This window comes from Cebus imitator, unplaced genomic scaffold, assembly GCF_001604975.1.
Source record: "Cebus imitator isolate Cc_AM_T3 unplaced genomic scaffold, Cebus_imitator-1.0 Scaffold42, whole genome shotgun sequence".
NCBI classification, from domain to species: domain Eukaryota; kingdom Metazoa; phylum Chordata; class Mammalia; order Primates; family Cebidae; genus Cebus; species Cebus imitator.
In genome coordinates, this window is record NW_016107357.1 from 9,493,575 (window position 1) to 9,507,727 (window position 14,153).

Here is a 14,153-nt window from a genome sequence, read left to right on the forward strand (position 1 = left end):
AAAAGAAATGAGGTCTTGCTATGTTGCCTGGGCTGGTCTTGAACTCCTGGCCTCAAGCAATCCTCATGCCTTGGCCTCCCAAAGTGCTGGGATTACAGGCATAAGCCACCACACCCGGCCTATGTTATATTTTTTTCATGTACAACTGACCCGGTGACATGTTGTAACTGGGCAAAGGAAAAAGATTTAGTTTCACAATTATCAGAGTGATGTGACCACTAATGACGAAGCTAATGTAGTTCTCTCGGGGTTGGAGGTGGGGAAGAGTAGGCCAAATATCTGTACTGATTTGCTAAAATGTAGTGAAATTTTAGTGAGTTGGCAACCACATTCCAAACTTGGTATAGAACCTCTCCAAATCTGGTAGTTTCTTCCACCACCAATAGTAAATCTAGGCATGGGAGAAATTCTCCAATATGGAGCTAAATAAGAACTTGATTTGCTTGGCTTCTGACAGACATCTAAATTTTGTGTTTTGTTCATCAGGTATGTCATCATACATATTAGACATATTGTGGTATACTGAGAGAAACATTTCCTCATTACATTCACATATCCTTTGAAGTCTATGTATATATTTAAGCCTACATATTTACATTCCTCTCCTCCTGGCCCTTTTTTACATTCACTCTTAATTCCTCTTACCATGGGAAGGTCTTTCAGGATCTGTATTCCATCTCCAGGACCCATGTGTGCTATGTGGTTAAAATTAGTTGGATTAGAAATTAATTTATTTCTCATTTCTGGATCTCGTAGCATCTCCCTGTAACACAAAGCATCTGCTTAGACACTGTTCCCAAATTTACATCATTTATTAAAAAATTAAGCATACTTAATATTCTTAATAAAAACTGCTAAATCACATTAATAAGAATAAAATTAGAGTAACAGAATATACTCAATTAAAAATTTACTTCCTAAAAATGTTTTGTTTTAAATTTTAAATAAAGGATCTTATGATTTTAGGTAGAAAAGTAGAGAGAGTCCTTTTAAATACTTAAGACATCAAAGAAGCTCTACTCTATTTTACATATAATTGTGAACATTTTATGTGTCTTTAAAAATGATTAATAACACTTCAGAAATGATTTTATATGTAACTGTAAATACTACACTCCTACTTCTGTTTGCTCATAAAGAGAGTAGTCTGAACTTACAAATACAGTAAACTTGTATGCATAGCTATGTTCTGTGCTTATGTTGTAGAAGAGGTACACAATACAAAAATATGACTATTCCATATACATACAGAAGTGAATAAAAATAAGGTCCTTAATCTGGTACATACTCACAACTTTGAGAATATTAATTAAAGTGACATTGAGAAGTTACATTCATTACTGGTTTTTGACACCACAGATGAATGAGATTTTCAGACACCCAATTTTCCTTCCAAATCAAATACAGTATCATCACCAAGTAGCCCTTCAGATGGTACAAGCATGCATGGATGATAGTACAGGTTAAGTATCTACCTCCTCTGCTGCATCCTTTCCTCTTCTGGAACTCTGAAGGAATAACGCCGCTTATTGTTAAGATTTCTAACCATTTGTTTCCGACTATTATCTGATGTTTCAGGAACTACCAGTTCATCCCCTTCTGTTAAAAAAAAATACAAACAATAATGATGTTCTTTAAACTGCTAAAATGCTTTTTATCTATTAGTCTCCAAGACAGTACAAACATTGATTACTAATACAAGTATATGCAATTCTGGTTTTTGAATGTTGTGCTGATAATCACAGTAAGTAAGATTTAACAGAACCTATGTAAACAGATAACATGCTGAAAGTAAACATAGCTTAAAAAATACACTTTCACTTTTACTTGACTATAAACATAGTGTGACATAATTTTACTTGAAGAAAACTGTAGTTGTCTTGGTGTCCTGTCACTCTGCTCAGCCATGCCACCCTGGTATCTCAATACTGTATTTTCTCTCCCTCTAGGTATTGATTTCAATGGCTTAGGGTGTTGTTAAAGAGCTACTATTGTTACCCTTAACAGTAATCAGGCGTAAATGGTAAGCTATTTGTGTAAATAACAATACAACTATCTTTTTCTTTTGAGACGGAGTTTCGTTCTTGTTACCCAGGCTGGAGTGCAATGGCATGATCTCGGCTCACCGCAACCTCCGCCTTCTGGGTTCAGGCAATTCTCCTGCCTCAGCCTCCTGAGTAGCTGGGATTACAGGCACGCACCACCATGCCCAGCTAATTTTTTGTATTTTTTAGTAGAGACGGGGTTTCACCATGTTGACCAGGATGGTCTCGATCTCTTAACCTCATGATCCACCTGCCTCGGCCTCCCAAAGTGCTGGGATTACAGGCTTGAGCCACAGCGCCCGGCCCACAACTATCTTTATATAATAAAAAAATTTCCTGCAACTTTCAATCTATGAGATATGGAGTAAAAAGGAGTTGTGCTCCCACTACCCTTCCTTTACAAAAGGTAAGAATCTGTCGCTTATAAAATATAGGCAGAGTAGGGTTACGGTTAATTCTTAAGGGCCTAGGATTTTTTTGAATGGTAAGTGAGCACTGACTTCAACTTAAAGCTATAACTGCATTAATCCCAACAAGAGTCAGCCTGTTCTTTGAAGCCAGGCATTGACTTCTCTCTAGCTATGAAAGCCCTAGATGGCATCTTCTTCCTATAGAAGTCTGTTTTATCTAAACTGAATATGTATTGTTCGTGTAGCCACCTTCATCAATTATCTTAGCTATGTCTTCTGGATCAATTGCTGCAGCTTATACATCAGCATTTGCTGTTTCACCTTGCACTCTTACGTTACAGAAATGGCTTTTTTCCTTAAGTCATATGAGCCAAACTCTGCTAGCTTCAGACTTTTCTACTACAGCTTCCTGACTGCTCTCAGCTTTTACAGAATTGGAGAGACAGCTTTGCTCTGGATTAGGCTTTAGCTTAAGGGAGTGTTGTGGCTGATAGTCTATCCAGATCACTAAAACTTTCTCTGCAACACCAGTGAGGTTGTTTCACTTTCTTATCATTCTTGTGTTCTCTGTAGTAGCACTTTTAATTTCTTTCAAGAACTTTTCCTTCGCACTCATGACTTGGCTAACTGGTGCAAGAAGCCTCGCTTGCAGCCTATTTTGACTTTCAACATGCTTTCCTCATTAAGTTTAATCATTTCTAGCTTTTGATTTAGAGTAAGAGATGTGCAACTCTTCTTTTCAGTTGAACACTTAAGAGTCTATTGCAGGGTTATTAATTGGCCTATTTTCACTTCTGTTGGTTCTCAGGGAATAGGGAGGCCCAAAGAGAGGGAGGGAGACCAGGGAACAGCTGCTTGATGGAAAAGTCAGAACACACACATTAATCAATTAAGTTTGGCATCTTATTTGGACATGGTGTGTGGCACCCCAAAACAATTACAATAACCTCAAATTTGGATCACTGACCACAGGTCACCATAACAGACAGAACAATAGTGAAAAAGTTTTAAATATTGCAATAATTACCAAAATGTGAAAGAGATATGAAATCAACACATGCTGTTGGAAAAGTGGCACCGATGAACTTACTGGGGGCAGCACTGCCATAAACCTGCGATTTGTAAAAAAGTGTAGTATCTGTGGAACATGATAAAGTGGCGCACAATAAAATGAGGTATGCCTATATAAAACTAAGTACAGGTCTTGGAAATGAAGAATCTAAAGCTTACATTTCATTAACTTCATGAGATATCCATCTCTGAATGAGAATCACTTCTAAAACCTGAATATCCTTTTCTAAGTCATAACGGAATATCCTCTTAGCACAGACTTCTGCTGTTTCACCAGCATGTTCACCAAGAAACCTCTGGTTCCAAGAGAATGTACCAAGGCACTGAACCAGAAATCAAGCAATTTTGTGTACTCCAGTACTTATAACACAAAAACAAACCAACAAAATAAAACCAAAAAAACAAAAATAATCACACACACACACACAAAACTTCTGATGGATCTTTTTGATGGTAGAAAAGACAAATTTATTGGAGGAATATGGGGTAGGTGGGAGAAAAGCATTAAGATAATAATTTCACTACCCCAAAATAATGGGTCTAAAAGTTTTAATGTGTTTTCTTGAGGCCAATAATTTTACTTACATTTAAATCTACTTAAATTATTCTAAATACTGGCTGGGCGTGATGGCTTAGGCCTATAATCCCAGTACTTTGGGAGGCTGAGGTGGGTGGATCATTTGAGGTCAGGAGTTCAAGACCAGCCTGGCTAACATGGTGAAACTCCATCTCCACTAAAAAAAAAAAAAAAAAATTAGCTGGGTATGGTGTCACACACCTATAATCCTAGCTACTGGGAAAGCTGAGGTGGGAGGGTCACTTGAATCTGGGAGGCAGAGGTTGAGTCAGATTGTGTCACGGCACTACAGCCTGGGGAACAGAGTGAGACTCCATCTCAAAAAAAAAAAAAATTATTTTAAATACATAATGTACTGTAAGTACATCTTTGCTAACAGACCTGCCACAAGAGATCAGAAATTTACAAATATTTTTGTTCTATAGAAATTTGCTGCTATGACATGAAAATGACTTTATTATAAGGAAGAGGGCACTATAATAATATTTGATAAAAGTGAGATTTTAACTATTTGGACACACTCTGGCAAACAACACTTAATTCTAGGTGGACAGTCTCCCTGCAATTTTATGTGTGGTATGTAACGACATGAGTGACAGTCTCACCTCAATATTTTGGTCACTGACCAAATATCCTCCCTCCTGTCTGTAACACTCTGGGTCTCCATTCCCTCTCCTGATTCTGGGCACTGCCATGATTCTCCTCCCTTTCCTGCATCTTTCTATTTTGACATCACCCCTTCCGAAGTGCTAGGCCCTGTACACTGGCAGGAGACATGTTCCTGAAGATATATTCTTCAACTCTAGGTGAGTGTTTATAATTTGAATGTTACAAATTTTGGTTAGGTTCTACAATATTGGAAATACAGAAGATATAATCAGCTACAATTTCTCTACTTACCCAGGTACTCCACAGAAAAATAACAAGATAAGTCTATCAAATACAGAATGACTTAAACAGAATCACTTTTGGCTCAGTAATTTATTTTAATATATTAAGACCGTGATAGTGGCCAACACCACAGACTTGGAGTAAGATATACCTGTGATGAAATCTGGACTTGGGCACTCATTATTCATGTGACCTTGGGCAGTCAGCTTAGAAATAATACTTCCAATGAAGCTATCCCTATGAATATATACATATTTTCTTACCTGCCATCTTATTTTTGAAATATATTAATCTAATGGTCTCCAACCCTAAAAGATTTAATGATCCTTCGTTGTTTAAAGGTCGAACCTAAAATTAAAAAAACACAATTAGTATTTCAACAAAACCTTTAAAAATTAAATCATACAACTTTTGCTGTGCTTATAAAGCACAACTTATTAAGATTTCTCATTTATCTACTTCAAAATACAGTCCTCTCAGAAAAATCAATTGCGAATCAATTCCAGTTAATAATTCTGATTGGAAAGGTATAATACTATCTAATTTAAACAAACAAACTTACAAAGATGTCTATCCTAGGCAAATGAATAAATAAGTAGAAATACATTTAAACCTTAGACTTTTTAAAGCAATTAATGACCTAATAGTTATACTAAGAAGATATCGACAAAGCTGATTTATGAATTTTTACTATTAAAAACTGAATGCATACATATGATGGAGATGGATGGGTAGATCACTGGGGAAAGGAGGCACTGCCACTAAATAGTGATTGAGCAACTGGTTATATGGAACCAATAAAATCAAATCTCTACTTCACACCATACACAAAAGCATCAATTCCAAATGGATTAAGAACATAAATGTAATAGGCTAAGCTTTACAATGTTTGGAGGTTGAATATATACATTTCAAAAAGATTTTTTTTAAAAAGGAAAATGTTTGGAGGAGAACAGAATGTATCTTATGACCTTAAGGTAGGAAAAAGTTGCTTAAACAAGAGAAAAAAGAAAAACATAAAGGATAAGAAAGATATATTTAACTACATTAAAATTAGTAACTTCTGTTCAGCCAAATACAAATGAATAAATAGGTCACAAAGAAGAAAAAGATTTACATATCCATTATTGACCAGTAACCACAATGTATAAAGAATTCCAATAAATAAGAAAACTATGGCCAATCCAATAGCAAAATGAGCAAAAAACATGACCAGGCACTTCATGGAAGAGGAAATATAAATGATGAATAAACATACAAAAGACTTTCAACACAGTTAATTAGGGACATGTAAATTGAAATGTCAATGAGATGCTACTTTGTAACCATTTACAAAACCTATAAATTGTGACAATGGAAAGTACTAGAATGTGAATCAGAATTCCTTTATGCTGTTGATGGGAGTATCAGTTGGTACAATACTTTGGAAAATAATATGACACTATCTCATAAAGCTGAATAACTGAACTCCCTACGTCCTATCAGTTCTGCTTCTAGGTATATGACTTAAACTCCTAGAAACATATTCCAAAAAACATATGCAGGAAAACCACAATTGGAAAAGCTAGTAAATAATTCAATGTCTACCAATCACAGAATAAACAGTGATAAATTCACCCAACAGAATATTTTATAGTATTGAAAAGCTGTAAACTATGGTATATGTAACAACATGAATGAATGAAACTCGGCAGATGAGTAAAGAAAGCAAGATAGAAAATGACTATATATTATAACATTTTTATAAAGTTCATAACAAAGCAAAACTGAAAGATATATTGTTTAAGAATACTTAAATATGCAAATATTCTGTATTTTAAGAAAAGCAAAGGAATGATAAGCACAACATGATGCAGTTTGCAGTTATATAAGTGATGTTCTGATTCTCAGGAGGTAGGTTCATGAGTGATCAGTTTATTACTATGCTTCACAAAGGCCATCTATCTATTCTTTCACATATATTGCAAAAATTACATGATAAAAATAAAAAACAGGGCTGGGTGTAGTGGCTCATGCCTGTAATCCCAGCACTTTGGGACGTCAAGGTGGGTGGATCACTTGAGTTCAGAAGTTTGAGGCTAACCTGTTCAACATGGTAAAACTCGATCTCTACTAAACACACAAAAATGAGCAGGGTGTGGTGGTGTACACCTGTAGTCCCAACTACTCAGGGGGCAGAGGTGGGAGTATCGCTTGAACCCAGGAGGTGAAGGCTGCAGTGAGCTGAAATTGTGCCACTGTGCTCCAACCCAGATGACAAAGTGAGAGCTCAAAAAAAAAAAAAAAAAAATCACCTATTCTCTAAACCGTGCCCCCCAACTAATCATATATGCTAAATATATATTATATCGATCTATATAAAACTACTGCTCTTCATTTTTGCAAACTAGCAGGTCTATGCTTGTAAAAATTCTCTTTGTTATGGAAACATTGGATTACGTATTAAGAAAAATGTTATGTTTTATTAGGAAAATACGAAACCTTTGTTTTTCAATCATGAGACACTTAAAGAGTTTTGGTTCCTCAAGTTTAATCAATTTCTAGCCTGTGAAATCTGTCCTCACAGGATTAAACACTGGGTAAATAACAATTATAATTCATAATAATGATGTATTTCTTCAGAGCTCCTTAATCCAAAAGTGGAAGATAACAATGACATTTTATTTTTTGGGTTGTAGGATATATTCTAGCTGTTAATAATAATAACAATCATACTTTGCATAAACCAAACATAGTAAGATTAGTATGGTTTTAGATATGCATAAGGAAATTAACCAACTTGATTTTTTTTCTATTTTCTTACTCTTAGCTAAGTACCAAACTGCCAGTTACAGATGCCAGAAAATGCTGAGTTAATTTAAAAAAAATTACTATGTAGTAATTTAGTGTTTTCACTTACACTCAGTTGGCTTAGCTCACATTTTAATGTTAAATTACCTTTTTGAGAGGAAGAGTCTGAATCCATTCCATGGAGTTCACATCAAAGATATCAACTGCATTTTCACTGTACACCGAGAGATATGGTGCGTTGTAACCTGGGAGAAGGAAAGGAGGAGACAGCTTGCAGATGACTTTTAACTATTAAACTCCAAACATTTTTAAAGGTCTACACTAAATAACCGTAGAACAGAATCCCACCCAAATCCTATGTGGCTATCATTTAGTAGCCACATCAAAACATTTTTGAAGCAAACAGAACATATATTACAAATGAAGAACTGACATACCATGGTTCAGATCATACAGCCATTATAATATAGAAGGATTCTGTAAACACCAGGGGTATACTATTTCCTTGCCCAACATGAGTTCTATAAAGAAATTTCATTATATTTACAGTATTTGATTCCTAAAGTAGTTAAGTTACTGACATCGAATCAAACTTAGAAAGCAGAGAAATCTTCAGGTAAATGTTCTAGTCCCAGTTAAGAATGTATAATAAAGCACTGTAGCACAGTTACATGAATAGGGTAGATGCTTAATATATACTTATAGAAGAACAGAAAACCAGACACCACATGTTCTCACTCATAAGTGGGTGTTGAACAATGAGAACACACAGACACAGGGAGGGGAACATCACACACTGGGGCCTGGGGGGTGGGGGTCTAGGGGAGGAATAGCAGGAGGTGGGGAGATTGGGGAGGGATAGCATTAGGAGAATGCCTAATGTAGATGACAGGGCAATGAATGCAGCAAACCATCATCATGGCACATGTATAACTATGTTAACAAACCTGCACGATTTGCACATGTACCCTAGAGCTTAAAGTATAATAAATTAAAAAAAAATCCAAAAAAAGGCAACCTAATATTTACACATATATAAAAAAAACATATATACATCACTCCTTCTCCTATCTTGTTTCAATTGAAGAGCTTTCACTCCTCCTGCCCCCAAGTAATCCTTGCGCCTGTCCTCTGAATTTTGTCCTCTCTGGCCTTCTTGGGGGGTCTTACTCTATTTCCTATATAGACAACTTTTCCAGGTAGTTCCCTAAGGGATTTTCCCTTCAACATTTTAACATGCTCTAGTATTTTGCATTAAAAACAAAAGTTTGGATGAAATACTTCTCCTATGTGCTTCTACAGAACTCTGCACTTCTGCTATCATAACACTTACACTCCACTGCAACTACTTGCTTTATCACGAATCTTTTCCACTGCACCCCATGCTCTGTGGTGGTAAGACTCTATTTATTTTACTCATTGCTGTAACTCATACTCAATGGCACATACTCAATAATAACTGGATTATTATTCAATAACCAAAGTATTCTCTAATTAAAAGTATTCAATAAGGCTGGGTGTGGTGAGTCAAGCCTGTAATCTCAGTGCTTTGGGAGGCCAAGTTGGGAGGACTGCTTGAGGCCAAGAATTTGAGACCAGCCTGAACAACTAATGAGACCATCTCTACAAAAATAAAAATAAAAATAAAAACATGGCAGGCGCAGTGGCTCACGCCTGTAATCTCAGCACTTTGGGAGGCTGAGGCAGGAGGATCATGAGATCAGGGGTTCGAAACCAGCCTGGCCAAGATGGTGAAACCCCGTCTCTATTAAAAATACAAAAAAGTAGCCGGGCATGGTGGTATGCGCATGCCTCTAATCCCAGCTACTTGGGAGGCTGAGGCAGAGAAATGCTTAACCTGGGAGGCGGAGGTTGCAGTGAGCTGGGATCGTGCCATTGCACTCCAGCCTGGCAAAAGAGTGAGACTCCGTCTCAAAATAAACAAATAAATAAAAATAAAAACATAAGCTGGGCATGGTGGTGTGCACCTGTTGTTCCAGCTACTCGGGAGGCTGAAGGAGGAGGACTGCTTCAGCCCAGGAGTTGGAGACTGCAGTGGGTTATGATGATACCACTATACTCTAACCTGGGTGAAAGAGCAACAGACTCCATCTCTCACACATGCAAAAAGTACTTAATAATTTATCATGTCTTAATATTTCTTGAAGGGGCAAAATAAGCAATTATAAGTATTTACCCATCTAGATAAAAATGGAAAACTGAAAGAAACACCTCTTGTAGATGCTACATCATACCTTAATATACCTGATCAAATAATTCACTTAGTAACTACTTCTCCAGAATAAGTTCTGTGAGACACTGAAGCTTACAAGCACCATATTTTGGGGGAACCATGAGATAATAGTTCAGGATTATTTCAAAATATGACATGGGGTAAAAAATCCATCTTAGTGAAATATTCCACGGAAAGAGGTTTCATTTAAATTAAGTGCATGTTAATGCTGGCCCTGTTTGCCTAGGCCTAACTACACATGGTTTTTACATAAACAACATAATCGATACTGAGGAACAGCATTAAGAATGACTTTTTCAAACATGGTTATTAATAATGACATTTGTGAGATGAAGTGGAAGGGAAAGGAAGGAAAGAGACATAAAGATAAGACAGCCATAAGAAAGAGAATCTTACAACAAGAGGAAGGATTTGCTGGCCACATCAATTCCTGTTGTCTAGATCTTCGGCCCTGGCAGTCAGTGTATATCCCAATGCTGTTAAAACACAGCAGATATTCTTTACTGGAGATCTCAACTGCGCAGATAGCATCCATTGGTTGATGTGCAATAAATGATAGCGTATGGTCATTTAAATGGAGCATACTGTATGGACTTCCTTCTCCATTCAAGGGGTATCTTAGAAATCCTGACTGGAATCCCACACAGAGCTGTTCACTGAAGATTGCCATCCACTGGACATTATACGGGACTTGAATTTCCTTAAATTTTCTGTGACGGGTCTTGCTCTGAAATAGTTCATAACAGAGGACCTGTCTTTTCATAGCCACACACAGGCATGTGAGAGCTCCATGGCGCACCTTTCCAGATGCTATGGTTTGACACCCTTTAGTTTCTGCCAGCTTGTAAAAATCAGTCTCTCGCCCATCCAAAGCTGACATAGGAAAAAGTCGTACATGACGATTTCGTCCTGAGATCACAGCAACAAGCTGATCATTTGGAATGAGTTCAATCTGATGAATCTTCTTATTGTCACCAACTCTAATAATTTCTAAACACAGAAAGAATAATAAATCGAATGAAAAAGTTTTAATGATTAATCATTATACATTATAATCCCAATTATACTCAAAAGGATGTAAGTCAACTTACAGATGCACACACAGAAGAATAAGAGATCAGAAGTCAATGGGAAAACGAAAGATAATCAAACCCATCATAAGAGAATTTAACTCACCTATAGTATGTATTGAGTCCTGAGATTTCTGGCAGCCAAGTCAAACCCCAAAGGATTCTTGCGTAAAAGTATGCCAAATTTTCAAGGAAAACTTTTTTACTGGTGCTAAATTCTAGGGAATGTCACCATGGAATTCCCATTTTTAAAAGCAGAGAACTCATTTTTCAGAAGGTATTTATATGGGTAACAATGCATTGTCTTAAATGTATTGTTTTCCCATGATCTAAGTTGATATAAACATAAAACTTAGAATATTGCATTTATGAATACCAAGTTTTATTGGTCTCTCTTTATTTCACCCAGCATTTAGTTTTTCCCTAGAAGAAAAACCTCCAAATAAATACATTTTAATAGTTATTGCCTCTTCTGGTACTAATAGAACAATGGGAAAATCAAGCTGTACTTTTTTTTTTCATGTTCCATCTTTAGAAATGCAATCTGGGCTGGGCGTGATGGCTCATGCCTGTCATCCCAGCACTCTGGGACACCGAGCCGGGTGGTTCACACCTGAGGTAGAAACCAGTCTGACCAACATGGAGAAACCCCGTCTCTACTAAAAATACAAAATTAGCTGGGAATGGTGGCACATGCCTGTAATCCCAGCTACTCAGGAGGCTGAGGCAGGAGAATTGCTTGAACCTGGGAGGTGGAGGTTGCGGTGAGCCAAGATGGTGCTACTGCACTCCAGCCTGGGCAACAAGAGCGAAACTCCATCTCAAAAAGAAAAAAGAAAAAAAAGAAATGCAATGTGAGTTCATACAGAACTGTTAAATAAAATGGTACAAGAAGACAATGCACATTTGAAGTTTTAAACCTCAGGGGGATTATAGAAATTTAAAACTAATCTTTTAATTTATAAACATATCAACTTAGGTCTGGAAAATTTTAATCACAGGATAAGTAAGAGCAAATCCTGCTCCTTGTAGAATTTAGAATCTAGAGTTCAAATTTTTTTAACACATGATTTAAAATTACTCCAAAAAAAAAAAAAGTTTTCTCTTACCATCTTTGGTGACATGTACAACAAATAACCCTTCTTCATTTCCCAAAGCAATCCTTTCATGATCTATGTAAGACATGAATATGAAAGATTTTTGTCAGGAAAAAAAACATGTAATGCTAATAAAACAGATGATAAGAACATTTGGTGCAAAAAATGGAAATAAATTACAATAATGGTTTACACTATTTCTTTTCAGATTATACTGGTAAATCTCTCATGTCTTCTAAAATAGAATAATTATTAAAAAGTAATCCATATGAATACCTAAAAAAAGAAGTAAATGTTTGTTTAATAAATGATGAAACAAAATGAAAAACCTAGGTTGTTAGTACCCTAGGTCTAGTTCTACACTTCCTGTTTGGGGAGGGAAAAATTTTGAATGGTATTTTAACCCTACTCATTAAACTTTTCAGTATTTATGGAAAGTAACAAAAGAGTTGGATGCATATATAAGAATACAGCAAAAATGTAAACCTCCAGACACAGAAGCTGCCATTTGTTAAAGGAATTTCCTTTTTTTGTTTGTTTTGAGATGGAGTCTTGCTCTGTTGTCCAGGCTGGGGTGCGCAGGTATGATCTCGGCTCACTGCAACTTCCACCTCCCGGGTTCAAGCGATTCTCCTGCCTCAGCTTGCCCAGTAGCTGGGACTACATGTGTGCACCACCATGCTCAGCTAATTTTTTTTGGCATTTTTAGTAGAGATGGGGTTTCACCATATTGGTTAGGCTGGTCTTGAACTCCTGACCTCGTGATTCGCCCGCCTTGGGCTCCCAAAGTGCTGGGATTACAAGCATAAGCCACCGTGCCCAGCTATGGGGCATTTCTTTTATGCAAGGCAGTCTGTTTGTTATGTATTCCATCTTATTTAAACTTCCCAATAGCCTTAGCAGGTAATTACCATCTATATTTTATGTATTAAACTCTAAGAAACTAACTTGCTCTAAATCACACAAGCAGAAAATAGATTGGTTGAACTAATGTTTAGCACGTTGTTTTTTTCAGGGAAAAAGGCACTTTGAAAGTGTGCTTATACTCCTGTTTACTGAAAAACAAAGATCTCATATAGGTCTCATTCATTCAATAAACACTTACTGAGCATTTGTGATACAATGCACAGTATGTTGGACACTGGGGATTCCTAGATGAAAGCCAATCCCTGTTCTCAAGGTAGATTAGTAAACAATTATAATAATATAATAAATATTATAAATTCATACCTATTATTGCAGCTGCCTGGGTTGTTTTAATGAGGGGTAGAGTGCTGTCATAAGCCTCTTTGGGAACATAGACTGAGCGGTCTCTGAATTTGTTTTTCTTCAAAATCTTGTGCAATTCACTCAGCACTCCCACCCACTTACTCTTCTCATTCTCACTGTCTGCTAGCATCAGGATTGAACACTTGTTATTAGATGCTGAGAGCTGGGAAGCTGTGACCTAGAACAATTTAATCAATATTCATGATATTAGAAAACAGGCACCCTTTATGCTAGTTTCATGATTATATTAGTCTGCCTAGCATTCACCAATAAAATGAGCATTCATTAAATGATAACTCTACTGGAGTTTAGCTTTTCCTAATTGGAATAACTAGTTTTAGCACTAGAATACATGACAAAGCAAAAGTGACAGATACCATTTGAAATGTTTGTATTATTTTCATTTTCCTTCTATAAAAGTGCCAAACACTATCACTAAAGAGGCATTAAATATACTCATATATAACAACAACAACATCTGACATTTATTGAGTAAATACCGAGCACCAGGTAGATCTAAATACTTTACTAGTATTACCTCATTTAATTCTGTTAACATCGTCATGAAATAGGATGTAATGCCTTTATATCCTTATTTTATATATGAAAAAACTGTGATACACGGCAATTAAGTAATTTCGCCAACGACACACAACTAGAACTCTTGTGCCCATGATCT

At 36.4% G+C, this 14,153-nt stretch overlaps 1 protein-coding gene across 18 annotated transcripts in view; it reads right to left on the reverse strand.

The window, feature by feature from the left end:
* Positions 1 to 14,153, reverse strand: part of CDC42BPA (CDC42 binding protein kinase alpha) — a 330,073-nt gene that overhangs the window by 23,605 nt on the left and 292,315 nt on the right. For all 18 annotated transcript variants that reach the window (XM_017526457.2, XM_017526468.1, XM_017526469.1 and 15 more), the window contains 7 exons: positions 13,436 to 13,652; positions 12,218 to 12,280; positions 10,435 to 11,028; positions 7,932 to 8,029; positions 5,258 to 5,342; positions 1,476 to 1,599; positions 646 to 763 (listed from right to left, as the gene is read on the reverse strand). In XM_017526457.2, coding sequence (XP_017381946.1) covers positions 646 to 763; positions 1,476 to 1,599; positions 5,258 to 5,342; positions 7,932 to 8,029; positions 10,435 to 11,028; positions 12,218 to 12,280; positions 13,436 to 13,652 — 1,299 coding nt within the window. The remainder of the gene's footprint in view (positions 1 to 645; positions 764 to 1,475; positions 1,600 to 5,257; positions 5,343 to 7,931; positions 8,030 to 10,434; positions 11,029 to 12,217; positions 12,281 to 13,435; positions 13,653 to 14,153) is intronic.